This window comes from Coccinella septempunctata, chromosome 1 (assembly GCF_907165205.1).
Source record: "Coccinella septempunctata chromosome 1, icCocSept1.1, whole genome shotgun sequence".
NCBI classification, from domain to species: domain Eukaryota; kingdom Metazoa; phylum Arthropoda; class Insecta; order Coleoptera; family Coccinellidae; genus Coccinella; species Coccinella septempunctata.
In genome coordinates, this window is record NC_058189.1 from 18,732,955 (window position 1) to 18,746,252 (window position 13,298).

General features: G+C 38.4%; 4 protein-coding genes across 4 annotated transcripts; 1 reads left to right on the plus strand and 3 right to left on the minus strand.

The window, feature by feature from the left end:
• Window positions 1–317: 317 nt before the first annotated feature.
• On the minus strand, window positions 318–735 carry LOC123322563 (histone H2B). The gene has a single exon (XM_044910508.1). It carries the CDS (start codon window positions 709–711, stop codon window positions 340–342), a length of 372 nt encoding a protein of 123 aa, XP_044766443.1. The 5' UTR covers window positions 712–735; the 3' UTR covers window positions 318–339.
• Window positions 736–7,073: 6,338 nt separating this feature from the next.
• On the minus strand, window positions 7,074–7,826 carry LOC123322560 (histone H1B-like). Its single transcript, XM_044910505.1, has one exon. The coding sequence runs from the start codon at window positions 7,799–7,801 to the stop codon at window positions 7,136–7,138; it is 666 nt and encodes a 221-aa protein (XP_044766440.1). The 5' UTR covers window positions 7,802–7,826; the 3' UTR covers window positions 7,074–7,135.
• A 3,854-nt stretch (window positions 7,827–11,680) lies between these two features.
• LOC123322566 (histone H3) lies at window positions 11,681–12,145 on the minus strand. The gene has a single exon (XM_044910511.1). It carries the CDS (start codon window positions 12,137–12,139, stop codon window positions 11,729–11,731), a length of 411 nt encoding a protein of 136 aa, XP_044766446.1. The 5' UTR covers window positions 12,140–12,145; the 3' UTR covers window positions 11,681–11,728.
• A 222-nt stretch (window positions 12,146–12,367) lies between these two features.
• On the plus strand, window positions 12,368–12,760 carry LOC123322564 (histone H4). Its single transcript, XM_044910509.1, has one exon. It carries the CDS (start codon window positions 12,399–12,401, stop codon window positions 12,708–12,710), a length of 312 nt encoding a protein of 103 aa, XP_044766444.1. The 5' UTR covers window positions 12,368–12,398; the 3' UTR covers window positions 12,711–12,760.
• The last annotated feature ends 538 nt before the right edge of the window (window positions 12,761–13,298 follow it).

The following is a 13,298-nucleotide window of genomic DNA, read 5'->3' on the forward strand; positions in this document are numbered from 1 at the left end:
TCCCTAAAATCAGTTAATGCTAATCATAACTGGGAACAACTAGCGTTAGACAGGTCACAGTGGAGGTCTTTGGTCCACAGTTATAGTGGAGAATCGAGAAGGATACAGCGGCGGCCAGATCTGGTTGGAGACTATCCATGCCCTGAGTGTGGAAGGATCTGCAGGTCACGGTTGGGTCTCTTTAGTCACAGGAGGGCACACAGTCGCAACTAGCACTAAGAAGTTACAAGTCTGTTCGAATTTTTTTTTTTTTTCTTCTTCTTTTTGTAGATTTATTCCCGGTAACGGGATACAGCAATGAATGAATGTATTGGGTTAGAACGTATGTGGTGTTCCACCTCATTTTGAACTAGTGTACTTGGTGACTGCTTTGGTACCTTCGCTGACTGCGTGCTTAGCCAGCTCGCCAGGTAATAGAAGCCGTACCGCAGTCTGAATTTCCCTGCTGGTAATCGTAGAACGTTTATTGTAGTGAGCCAGTCTGCTCGCTTCAGCAGCGATACGTTCGAAGATATCATTCACAAAACTGTTCATGATACTCATAGCTTTGCTAGAAATACCGGTATCGGGATGCACTTGTTTCAATACCTTGTAAATGTAGATGGCGTAACTTTCCTTCCTCTTCCGTTTCTTCTTCTTATCAGTCTTGGAAATATTTTTCTGGGCCTTGCCCGCCTTTTTAGCCGCTTTTCCGCTAGTTTTCGGAGGCATCGTAATGTGGAAAAACTTTATCGAAAATATGGTTTTTTTTTTTTTTTTTTTTTTTTTTTTTTTTTTTTTTTTTTTTGGTGTAGCAGGGGGAAAATCTGCAAACAGACGAACACACCCTCTGCTGAGGGGGAACAGTGTGGGGATTCTCACTCTCTGAGCTCGAGACCCACTAAAAACCCTTAACTGCTTCTTCATAGGTTCCGGGCATTTTGCCTATTAACCAGTTGACTCTTATGGTTTCTGGACTCTCACACGATCATAGTCGTGTTGATAGTTGTATGCTGCCTATAGCTTTTATAGGTTAAGCTCTTCTTTGGTTACATTTAAATCCTTAACTGATCTCTCGGTCTTCGGTGGTAGGTTCTTGACCTTCTAGCTTCTTCTGTTGGATCGTAGTCAACTAATCTTCGTAGTTCCTCATTTGGATGTTGTTTGGCTTTGTCGAATATCCTTTCCGCCTTTCTCTTCATAAATTCTGTAACTGGTTCCCATTCCAAGTCCTTGTAGATTTGTTTGTTCCTAACAAACCAGGGTACGTCCATCGCCATTCTAAGGAGTTTATTTTCAGTGGCCTGTATTCTCTTGATGTGGGTCTTGGCTGCGAAGCCCCATGCCGCCGATCCATATGTGAGTTGTGGTCGCGCAATAGTTTTAATCATCGTCAACTTGATGTTCTTATTCATATGACTTCTTCTGCCTATGAGTGGATAAAGTTTACTCATTGCGGCTTTTGTTTTATCAACAGCACATTTGATGTGGTTTTTCCATGTAAGTCCTCTGTCAAGCGTCACTCCTAGGTATGTTGCTTCATTTTTCCATTCAACCTCTTGTCCATCAACTTCAAGGTTTTCTTCCATCCTCAATCTTCTCTTTTGCAGTAATATTGCTTGAGTCTTTCTTCCATTGATTTGGATTTTCCATTTGATGCACCATTTGAGTAATTCATCTATGGCTTCCTGCAGTCTCCGGTGTATGATCTCTGGGCGTCGATGTCTGAACGCTATTCCTGTGTCATCTGCGTACAAGGTGAGCATATTCCTAGCATTCTTCGGGATATCATAAACGTATATTACGTAAAGCAGAGGTCCAAGTACCGATCCTTGAGGCACTCCCGCTTCCAATTGTCTGGTTTGAGAGGTTGCTCCATCTATCTTCACATAAAAGTTTCTATTCCTCAGATAGTTCCTTATAATCTTGCATAGCTTGTAGATTAGGCCTTCGTGCCATACTCTATCAAAAGCTCTCTCGATATCCATCAGAACTAATCCTGTGGCCTGTTTTGTCTGCATTCCTTCGGTGACGTATTCTATGAGCCGTAGTAATTGGAGTTCAGTCGAGTGTTCTCGTCGAAATCCAAATTGTTCGGGTGGGATTATCTTCAACATTTCTGTTTCCTCATTCAGCCTTTTGGCGATAACCCTCTCGACGACTTTTCCTAGTGCTGATAGTAGGCTGATTGGTCTATAATTTTGAGGAAATTTCCGTTCCTTTCCAGGCTTGTTGAAAACTATCATTTCTGCAGTTTTCCATCTCTTTGGGTACTATTCGGTCCTCATCACTCCGTTTGTTATATTCGTCAAGGCTGCTATTCCTTTTCTAGGCAATTTCTTCAACATATAATTCGTTATCCTATCTTCTCCCGGTGCTTTCCGGTTTTTCAGTTTCATTATGATCTCTTTGATTTCTGTTGGTGAAGCCGGTTTTGGAATGATTTCGGTTTCCGGTGGTTCCATCATCAGTTCTTCGTTTGCCTCCACTTCTTCTTCTAGATCTTCATTGTCATCATCATTTCTGTAATTTATTCTGGCTTCTCTCTCAATTGAGTCGGCAAGTGCTTCGGCTTTTTCAAGTCTCGTATATACCATTCCGTTTGCTCCATGCAGTGGAGGTATAACTGTCCGTTCTCGTCGTAAGCGTTTTTGCATTTTCCAAGCCGAGTGATCTATTGTATTCAGTTCCCTTAATCTCTGGTTCCATCTGTTATTACGCAGTTCTGTTAAAGCATTTTTCAATATTTGACTATGCTTATTCAGTTTCTTCTTGTCTTCTTCTCTTTTTGTTGTTCTGTAGATTTTCCTGAGTCTTCTGTTCTTTTTTATAAGTTCCTTTATATCCCTTGGCGTATCTCCGTGTGAATGTTTCGGAATTGGTTTCCTTATTCTCTTGGTGCTTTCTTCATAGGCTTCTTTTATATGATTTTCCAATTTTTCAACTGCTTCATCTAATTCATCCTGGGTGTTTATTTGGGGAATTTCCCTGATTTTCTCCTGCAGTAAATTCTTATATTTCTCCCAGTCTGTGCGATCCTTGGTTTGTGTCTCTTCTTCGTTTCTTGGGCCATGTCCCACTATGAATTCTATGGGATTGTGGTCTGAAGTTCCGTCTTCTATTGTATCAATGCTGATTTCTTCAGTGATGTCTTTCATTACGACAATGTCCAGTACATCGGGTAGTCCATTTACTCTTGGTATGTAGGTCGGTATATCAGGTCCTATCACAACTGCATTAAGTTTTTCAGCATAAATCTTCAGTCTTCTCCCGTTTGTATTTTCCACCCTACTGTTCCATTCCTGCGATTTGCAGTTAAGATCACCAATTATGATTTTCGGGTGTCTTCCTTCTAGTAGCATTTTTAGATCCTCTTCCAGCATGTCCTTATCCGGTGATTTATAAGTTGAAATAATCTTCACTTGCCCTCGATTAGTATTCACAATAATCGATATTGCTTCTACTTCTTGTCCATTGAATATTTGGTCGAAATGGTGATCCATATTCCTTCTAGCCAGTATAGCAACGCCACCTGTGCTGTTAGGTCTATCATTTCTGTAAATATCGTAATTGGGAAATGCTATCCGAACGTTGGGGTTAAGTCTCGTTTCTTGGAGAGCTATGACATCCGGTCTCTTCTCTTCAATCAGTTCTTCGAATTCTGATCTGCGGGCTCTCAATCCTTCGAAGTTCCAAGAGACGATTATGAGATTGTTCTTTATCGTCGTGTCAGCCATTAAATATTCTTAATAATTTGCTGCATCTTCTTCTCAATCTCTTTCTCCAGATTCTGCATCATCGTGCTGAGGAGGTTTTTCGTGAACTTATCCAGTTCCTCAGTGATTCCAGAAATTCCTTTTCTGGTTTCGGCTTTTTTGACGGTTTTTGCCTTTTCCGTCTTTTTCTCTGGTTTCTTCGTCTCTTTGACCACTTTGGTTGCAGTTTCCTGGGGTTTCTTCACTTCCGAAGAGTTTTGGGATGGCCTCGGTGTATTTTGTGTTGGCCTCGAGCTGGTCTGGTTCGATCTTGGCGATCTCTTGGTCTTTTTAGTGACCCATTTCCATTCGCTACATCCCTTGTAGCTAGCTGGATGTCCTTGCTCTCCACAGAGAACACAAGAGGCATTTCGCTCCTCGTTCTCCCTGGTAAGCGTACACTCCTTGGAGCTGTGATTACCGGAGCATTTCACGCACCTCCATGGAAAAGTGCACTTACTTTGGGCATGTCCATATCGCTGACAGCGGTAACATTGTCCAGGCCCAATCGTCCTTCTCTTAGGTTCAACAACACAGTTCATGTTGTAGAGCCTTTTCACCTCGAAGATACCCTTATTCTGGGTTTTAACCAGCAATAAGGGCATCGGCTGTTTTGTTTTATTTGAGGTCATCCTTATGACCTCAGCATCGACGATCCCTTGATCCTTGAGGTCGTCAAGGATCGTCGGGATATCTGCATCCAGCGGTAGGTATCTCACTACCGCGTATATTTTCTTTTCTTCCTCCCGTTGAAGAGTGTAAAACCCCCTATTTATTTTATGAAGGAAGTCCGTCATCCTTCTATGATCATCGGCGCTTTGTGGGACGATTCTTATACCGTCCTTTACTGTCGTCGCTCTTTGGTATTTAATACCGTTTCGCATTAACGCGTTCGAAATTGAAGTCCATTCGGACGTACCTCTCAGGGTGACGGGGGATTTTTTCTTTTCTCTCCACTGGAGTGGTTTTCTCTTGGTCTGGGGTTTCCAAGACTCTTTTCTTGTTTGCATCTTCATTTGACGAGGAGCTATCCTTTCTCACTCTTTTGGCGGGTGGGGAAAGAAAATATGGTCCTCTTACCGACACAAAATATGAGATAGGAAAATCTCACATTTTTGGCTCCGCCCATGAGTTATATACATTTTTTATATTTGATAATTTTTTATTCAGTACCTACCATTTGAAAATTCAAGTAACCTAAAATGTCCGTAAATATTAAAATTTTAATGAATCTTTTTTAAAATGATATTCAATTAACAGATTTCTGCAGAATACAGAGTATTTTCTGAGAATTCAGTAACAACAGTACCTAATATAAACTGGACCTGTACTTAATTACCCTCGTGCTTATAGGCACCCTTTTCACAAATGTTTCATTCTGTAACAGAGATGCCATAAATCTAAAATATACAACTTTGTCGGCATTCTCTATAAGTTACGTTTCTTTTTATGGGGCGGCTTCTTTCAGAGCGGTCAATCTTTGCTTCTTTCAAGCCCCCTGCCGAATATCTGGAATATTGTTGGGGTTTATTGATTCTTAACACATGATAATTGTTATTTTTCATATTCAGTTTCTTCATAACTAAACAAACAGAAATTATGAATAAGTTGAAATTTCCAAAATGACCTTCATAAATATCAAAATGCAATTAAAATTAGCTTAACCCAAATGTTTTGTCCTGTCATTTGTGAACATGCTTCGGAGTTGGTTTATAGTACCACGGTCTCTAGAAATTTTATGAATGCAAAAATCCGGAAACCACCCCAGTTCAATGTTCCAACAATTTTGGCTTTTCCAAACTAGTTGGTTTATAAGTACCAAGGTTTCTAGAAATCTTATAAAAGCAAAAAGTTTCATTTTTGGTTTCATTTGTAAGTTGAGACTCAACGATTAGTGTATGTGTTACTTCACAGTAAAGGTGCTTGAAATTTTTTTACTTTTTTTTCATAACTTCGCCAGCTCAATAGTTCCAGTAGAGTTGAGTCGATACGTGAAACAGGTACCTTGTACCGTGAACAATGCTATCAGGATATACATACCTTCGAGCGCGTGTTTCGATCTTTCTGCTAAGATGTCGAATAAGAGAAGCCCGATACGGCTTTATTTTTCTATCGTAGACCTTGAAAAAATAATGTGTTCCTGCGACATCTGTAAACAACAACTGTCTTACAAACATTCAGTGTCCAATTTAAAAAACATTTCAAGCGAAAACCTGCCTTTGTGGATATTTTTCCCAGAAATTCAAGCGATGAAAATAATCCTTCTACCAGTGCTTCGAAACGTCCATTACCCAGTGATGAGGATAATGAGAAAAATAAGGATACTTCCGAAGAACCTAGTTCTAAAATAACTAAATTGGACGGTGTTGTGATTGTAAATACCTAGTGATAATAATTAACCGAAAAAAAAAAGTTCAAGATGAAATCGTCACTTTTCTACATGAAAAAATTACAGGACAAGAAGCAGTTAAGGGTTTTTAGTGGGTCTCGAGCTCAAGAGAGTGAGAATCCCCAGAGGGTGGTTCGTCTGACTTGCAGATTTTCCCCCTGCTACACAAAAAAAAAAGAATTCCGTGCATTTGCCTATAAACCTTTCATCTTTTAGTCTGTTTTCTTCTCACACACTATATTGCTGGGATTTATGTGTTTATCCTCTATTGGATAACACTTTATTGGATTTTTCAATAAGTTTCTGTTAGTATATTAAAATCTTTTTAATTGATCTCTTGGTCTCCTTCGGTAAATTCGCATTCTCCTTTTGTCTTCATTTGGGTCGTAGTTCACTAGTCTGCTGAGTTCTTGATTCGGATGGTTTTTCGCTGTTTCGAATAATTTCTCTGCTGTTTTGTTCATGAATTCCGTTATGGTTTTCCATTTTAGGTCCCTATAAATCTGTCTATTCATGACAAACCAAGGTGCATCTATTGCACATGGTAGCAGCTTGTTTTGATTTTAATGGTCAATTAGTCAAATAACGAGTTCAATTTCGAAAGAACTGAACTTAAACTCGTAATGAAACGTAGTTTTTCAATTGCGATGACTATGTTGAGTACCTCGGAAAAGATATTAAATTTCTGCCGTATATTAATTTTCATGATTTTTTGATCAAGATCGCTATCATTCGATAGCTAGAGTGAAATTCTGAATATTCTGCACCTGAAATTATTCGGCTAAATTCCTGACCGTCAAGTGATTTTCAGAATTCGGGACTTATGTGATAGCATTTTCAAAAATATTTACATTTTCCGAAAAAAATTACCTACCGTGTTCGATGGAAACATCTTTTCTGACATCGTTTCTCTAGCGAGTGAAAATCTATAAAAGTAATATTTGATAGAAAATTGTAGAGGCCCTGAAAAGGGCCGGTTTAAAATGTTTATCCTTCCAAAATTATATACGTTTTACTTTTTCTTTTTGGGAGACGTTACTTTCTTCGGAGCCGTTACTGATTTGACCGTTTTTGGTTTCGGTGCTTTGGGCTTCTTCGTCGGCGATTTGATTGCCTTCTTAGCTTTCGAGGGAGATTTCGTTAATTTTGGCTTCTTTTTTTCTGTAGCAATTGCCGCTCTCTTTTTCGACTTACTCACTGTAGTTGTAGACCTGGCAGGGGATTTGTTCTTCTTCTCGGCTGCCGTTGTAGATGACGCATTCTTATTTGCTCCATCGGCCGACTTGACCAATTTTTTCGTAACCTTCTTCGACGCGTTTGTTGTAGATCCGCCAGCGGCCAATTTGAAAGAACCAGACGCTCCTTTTCCTTTGGTCTGAATCAGGGAACCGGACTGTACAGCGGACTTCAGATATTTTCTTATGAACGGTGCAAGTTTTTCAGAATCGACCTTGTAATTCGAACCGATGTATTTCTTGATAGCTTGCAACGAGGACCCGCTCCTTTCTTTCAATCCTTTGATGGCACTGTTAACCATATCGGAAGTTGGAGGATGGCTGGGTTTGACATGTTTAGACTTTGCTGAGGTTTTTTTCTCGGCTTTTTTAAGCGTCTTACCAACAGCACTAGCAGGCGTAGTTGCCTGTCGCACTTCAGACTCGGAGGTTGATAATGACATTGTGTTAAGCACTTTGGGTTTGGATTACTTCCGATAGTGGGATCCATATTACCGAAGTTGACGGAAATTTGACGGCCGATTGGCTCGTAAATTATTGCTAAGGACTTGAAATTGCAAGTTTACTGCGTAATCTCACGGAATTTAAAACTTTTTATTTGTACCAATTATTGGGTTCATCATTGCATCGTATTTCGGACGAATGCGATATGGGAAATAGGCCGATATATCATTTTTGACGGACCGAAATGATTCTTCCCAGACTTGCCAAAGTCGCTCTTGTCATGGTTCCTGGATATTCTTATCATTAGTTATTATTTCGAAATTTGATTCTCCTTGATCGAACAGCTCATGATGAATAGAACTTATTCTTTTATTCATTGACCATCAGAATCGACCATCAAAATCCGCATTTTTACTGGAAGTAGCGAAATTTTCTAATACTTTGTCGAATCGACCACTGAAAACTGAATTTCTATCATAGTATCGACTGAAATTCAACGTATGTGTCTCAATTCCAAAACTTCGTATAGTTTCAAGATTTGGCTCGAATTGATCTAACAGTTCCTCGGAAATATATCTCATACTTTGTCTAATCGGCCACTGAATTTCTATCAGAGAGTATTGAACTGAATTCGAAAACTATAAATATGAGATTCTAGGATTGAACGCCCACACTAAACCTCTCCGAAACCAGCCCTAAACAAAACTTCAGGAAATTTCAACAAAAGATGCCAAAGAAATCAAGGTTGGAAAGAAGATATAAAAGGTGGAAACCATCAAGAGAATTTCATTAAAGGTGAATATTGGCACAAGGAACAAATCAAAACAACTATTCTCTCAGCGACGTTTCGGAAATTTTATTTCCTTCATCAGGCTACAACAAAAGGTAATCATTACATTCAGATGGACTCAAAAAACAAAGAAAAGGTTGTGGAAAAAGTGGTCAAAAATATAAAAACTAATATATGAATATATATTTATATATATTTAGACTGATTCAAAAAAATCGACTTTCTTTTTTTTCGGCAAACACACCCCTTATTATCTTCAGGGCATCGAAAAAAAACGTCTGTGAAGATATTAGCCAAAAATCTTATTATTTAGAGGTCGCTCTTCGAGGATTTCTATTTTCCCTACTAATAGCAGGGGAAAATAATTTATTTCTAGTTAAAAAATTCCAGTTCGCAAACCAATGGACGGATACCATTGAGCGATATATTTTTATGTAGGGAGTTTAGTGGTCTACAAAAACTGCCCCATAAAATTTTTGCATAAAACGGCTTTTCGAAAAGTTATTAGAGCTTGAAATTAAATTTTTGTCGAAGTAGCTGTTTTTACTCGGATATCGGGAAGCAGTTATTGGAATTTACTTTGAAAATCAGGAAATCGTTCTCGAAAGTTACAATTGATATGATTTTATTCAGATTTAAATCATTCATGACATCCCCAAATTGTCAACCTCAACAATTGTTAGGGAGTTAGTGTTTCATACTCTTCAGAATCAAATTATTTAGCATCTCTTTTTTCTCATTCACTTGGGTCAGAAAGAATGATTGGTTTTGTGCCCTCTTTCAGATTAGTGTTTGATCTTAAACTCGGTACTTGTCTTCAGTTTCATCCATAATACAATTTTGTGTATTCATTATTTTTGCAAACCCAAAATGGCCGCATTTACAAAATTCTCGCTATATGATTTCATTGGAGAAGACATTACGTAGTGAAAGTAACATATAAATGATAGGATCTTTCTGTTGTTAACGATTTAACGGAGCGAGTTATTGGTTTAATTGAAGAATGTAATAACTACTAAAAGAAGAATGAAGAATTAACAGTTACAGTTTCTTTTACAATTGATCAACGAACATCGTCATCGTTTTCCGGATTGCAACAAAAAAAAATTGAAATTATCTGTTTAGAACATATTATCTATTATAGATGTTGAATATACCAACACCAATATTATTTCTCACAACCGAATGAATGCTTTCTATATGCGACTTATTTCTAATATCATTAAACCTACCAATTCCACAAATATCGAGATATTTGTTGAAAAATTGTTGAAGTTCACTCTTTTGTGACAGCGGCCATTTTGGGTTTATAAAAATAATGAATACAAAAAATTGTATTATGACTGAAACTGAAGACAAGTACCGGGTTTAAGAACAACACTAATCTGAAAGAGAGCATAAAACCATTCATTCTTTCTGACCCAAATGAATGAGAAATAGGAGATGCTGAATAATTTGATTCTGAAGAGTATAAATTTCTAACTCTCTAACAATTGTTGAGGTTGACTATTTGAGGATGTCATAAATTATTTGAATCTACATAGAATCATATTAATTGTATCTTTCCAGAACTATTTTCTGATTTTCAAAGTAAATTCCAATAATTTCTCCCCGATATCCGAGTAAAAACAGCTACTTCGACAAAGATTTCATTTCAAGCTCTAATAACTTTTCGAAAAGCCGTTTTATGGAAAAATTGTATGGGACAGTTTTTGTAGAGCACCTGATTCCCTACATAAAAATATATCGCTCAACGAAATCCGTCCATTGTTTTGCGAACTGGAATTTTTTAACTAGAAACAAATTTTTTTCCCCTGCTATTAGTAGGGAAAATAGAAATCCTCGATGAGCGACCTCTAAATAATAATATTTTCGGATAATATTTTCAAAAACGTCATTTTTCAATGTCCTGAAGATAATAAGTAGTGTGTTTCTCGAAAAAAAAGAATGTCGATTTTTTTGAATCAGTCTAATACATATTTTATCTTTTGAATGTCAGCAATACATTTTTAGCTATCAAACAATATAGCATATGTACGAGTTTTAGCAAAGGTGAGTGCAACGGGGTACCATACAATTTGGAGTATGATACAAGAGCTTAGGGAAAAACCTCAGTAAAAAAACCCTGTCTCTCCGTGAGTAGTGTAGTGATGTCAAATATATGAATAAAATGTGAATAACCGAATGACTGAAAAGGAGGAATCAAAATTTTTTTTTGATAAATTATGTAATCATCTCTTCAATAGATCTTGTTCTCTACATAGCAGAGCATTATTTTCATAGTGCTGTAAAAGTGAAAGTAGAAGTGAAAGTGCCCACTAGCACAGCTGCTACGGAATTTTTGATTCCGTCTGTGAAGTTTGTGTAGATTCAATACGCGTATGTATTATCGGAATTTTAATTCGTTAAAATTTTCGAAGTTGCTGTTCATCTGCCAGTCCAGTCCAGGTCTAGTGAAATAGGCCAAGAGGTGAAACTACATTGTATAAGTCTGATCAATAGTTATGATGCGAGTAGGAGCAGTGAATGAATCGTACAAGTTAAAATGAGAAAAGAATAGTATTATTAATATACATGATATTTATCATTGAGCAACATTTACAGAGACGAACTGCTTACAAGTGAGCACGATTAGAACGTCCATCGGAAAAACAGAAGATACAATTGATGAATTATGAGAAGTGCAAAACGAGAGTACTGAGATAACCACTAAACGTTGGTTTCAAGAGGTGCAGAAGGCTGAGAGCCAACATGTATATCGAGTAAGATGAATGAACGTGAGAATGTATCATGAGAGTACAAATTTATAGTGAGTAGATTGTCAGGAATAGACAGATTTATAGGGACCTAAAATGGGAAACCATTTCAACACGAATTGATCAAACAGTTGGTGGTTTTATAATTTGCAGAATCGGCAAACTACAATTCGGAAAATTTTTAAGAATTCGTCTGATGAAGGATTCTGATGTGACTACGCAACATTAAGAAATCTTACCAAAAATTCCCTTTTCCGTTCAGTGTCAGTTTCGTACCGAACTGTATAACCGAGGCGATCGAAGTATCGTACGAGTAAAAAAGTCTAATAGAATTTTGTGGTTCTGAAAAGAACCGATATGCAAGATTCCCGAATCGAAATTTAGGCACGTTCACCCCTGATACGTCTAGCAAGTTGAATGTCCTTCGGCATGATAGTTACTCTTTTGGCGTGGATCGCACACAAGTTTGTATCCTCGAAGAGTCCAACCAAATAAGCTTCGCTAGCTTCTTGAAGTGCCATTACGGCGGAACTTTGAAATCTGAGATCAGTTTTGAAATCCTGAGCGATCTCACGTACCAACCTCTGGAAAGGCAACTTACGGATCAACAACTCTGTACTCTTCTGATATCGTCGTATTTCACGTAAAGCAACGGTACCCGGACGGTAACGGTGAGGTTTCTTCACACCGCCTGTGGCTGGAGCACTTTTACGTGCAGCCTTGGTGGCTAATTGTTTCCGCGGAGCCTTACCCCCGGTCGACTTTCTAGCAGTCTGCTTAGTACGAGCCATAATGAATGTTAGTAATTCCTCTACACGAACAGGTCCGCGACGCAATCTGAACAATTCTATGCGTCCCCACCACCGTCGGCCCATATTTATAGACTACGTTGCCGTTCCAATGCGTATCTGAAAATCTATTGGATGCTACGGAATTACTGTGGTGGGGCGGCTGTAGTTTATAAATACTGGTCAGAGACTACGTTGCTCTTATTCTGTTTTCGCTTACGTATTGACTTTCTACTTCGACCCTTTCTAACGTTCTACAGACATGACCGGACGAGGTAAAGGTGGTAAAGGTTTGGGCAAAGGTGGAGCCAAGCGTCATAGGAAAGTACTCCGAGATAATATCCAAGGTATCACCAAACCCGCTATCAGGAGATTGGCTAGGCGTGGAGGTGTCAAGCGTATTTCTGGTCTCATTTACGAAGAAACTCGTGGAGTGTTGAAGGTGTTCCTGGAAAATGTAATCAGGGACGCTGTCACATATACCGAACATGCAAAGAGAAAAACTGTTACCGCCATGGACGTTGTATATGCCCTCAAACGTCAAGGACGTACATTGTACGGTTTCGGCGGTTGAATGAGTCATTATTCAGGTTGTAGTATAAACGGTCCTTCTCAGGACCACAACCATTTAATGTTTGTTTTATCCAATATCAATGTCGATTGCTAATAAATACTTCGTACTAAATTCTTGAGGATATGTACGTATTATTACACTATGATCACTAAGCCCGGATAAGAAGAGAATCCTTCTTGGATTCTGTGGCCAAACCCTCCGTCCATCCTCAAGATAAAATTTTTTTAAGTAGTTCCGATCTGAGACTCGAGGACTTGAAACCTCGGTAACCGCCGAGGTAATCCTTTCCTGAGAAAAAGTGTTTGCCGGACGATTCCAAAGTGTGCTTGGACTCGCTCATTCATGTTCGGTGATAATAACCTCTATAGAAGATCTACAAATCCACAAAGTTCGTGTGCTGAATGATATTTAATACAAATAATATAGTGCAGAAAACCCTCATTTTTTTGGTTAATTGAATTATTTGGCGTGTGTCCAGCGCCTTCATTAATGGTCCTTCGTGGCCGAATTAAAAATTCTATTTGATATCTCATTTGTGCGCTTTGTTCCACCACTAAAATATAGCATATATGAACCGAACAAATTCGT

Bases quoted from the DNA above. Each gene is read 5' to 3' on its own strand.
- LOC123322560 (XM_044910505.1), bottom strand. From the start codon at position 7,801: ATGTCATTATCAACCTCCGAGTCTGAAGTGCGACAGGCAACTACGCCT.
- LOC123322566 (XM_044910511.1), bottom strand. From the start codon at position 12,139: ATGGCTCGTACTAAGCAGACTGCTAGAAAGTCGACCGGGGGTAAGGCT.
- LOC123322564 (XM_044910509.1), top strand. From the start codon at position 12,399: ATGACCGGACGAGGTAAAGGTGGTAAAGGTTTGGGCAAAGGTGGAGCC.
- LOC123322563 (XM_044910508.1), bottom strand. From the start codon at position 711: ATGCCTCCGAAAACTAGCGGAAAAGCGGCTAAAAAGGCGGGCAAGGCC.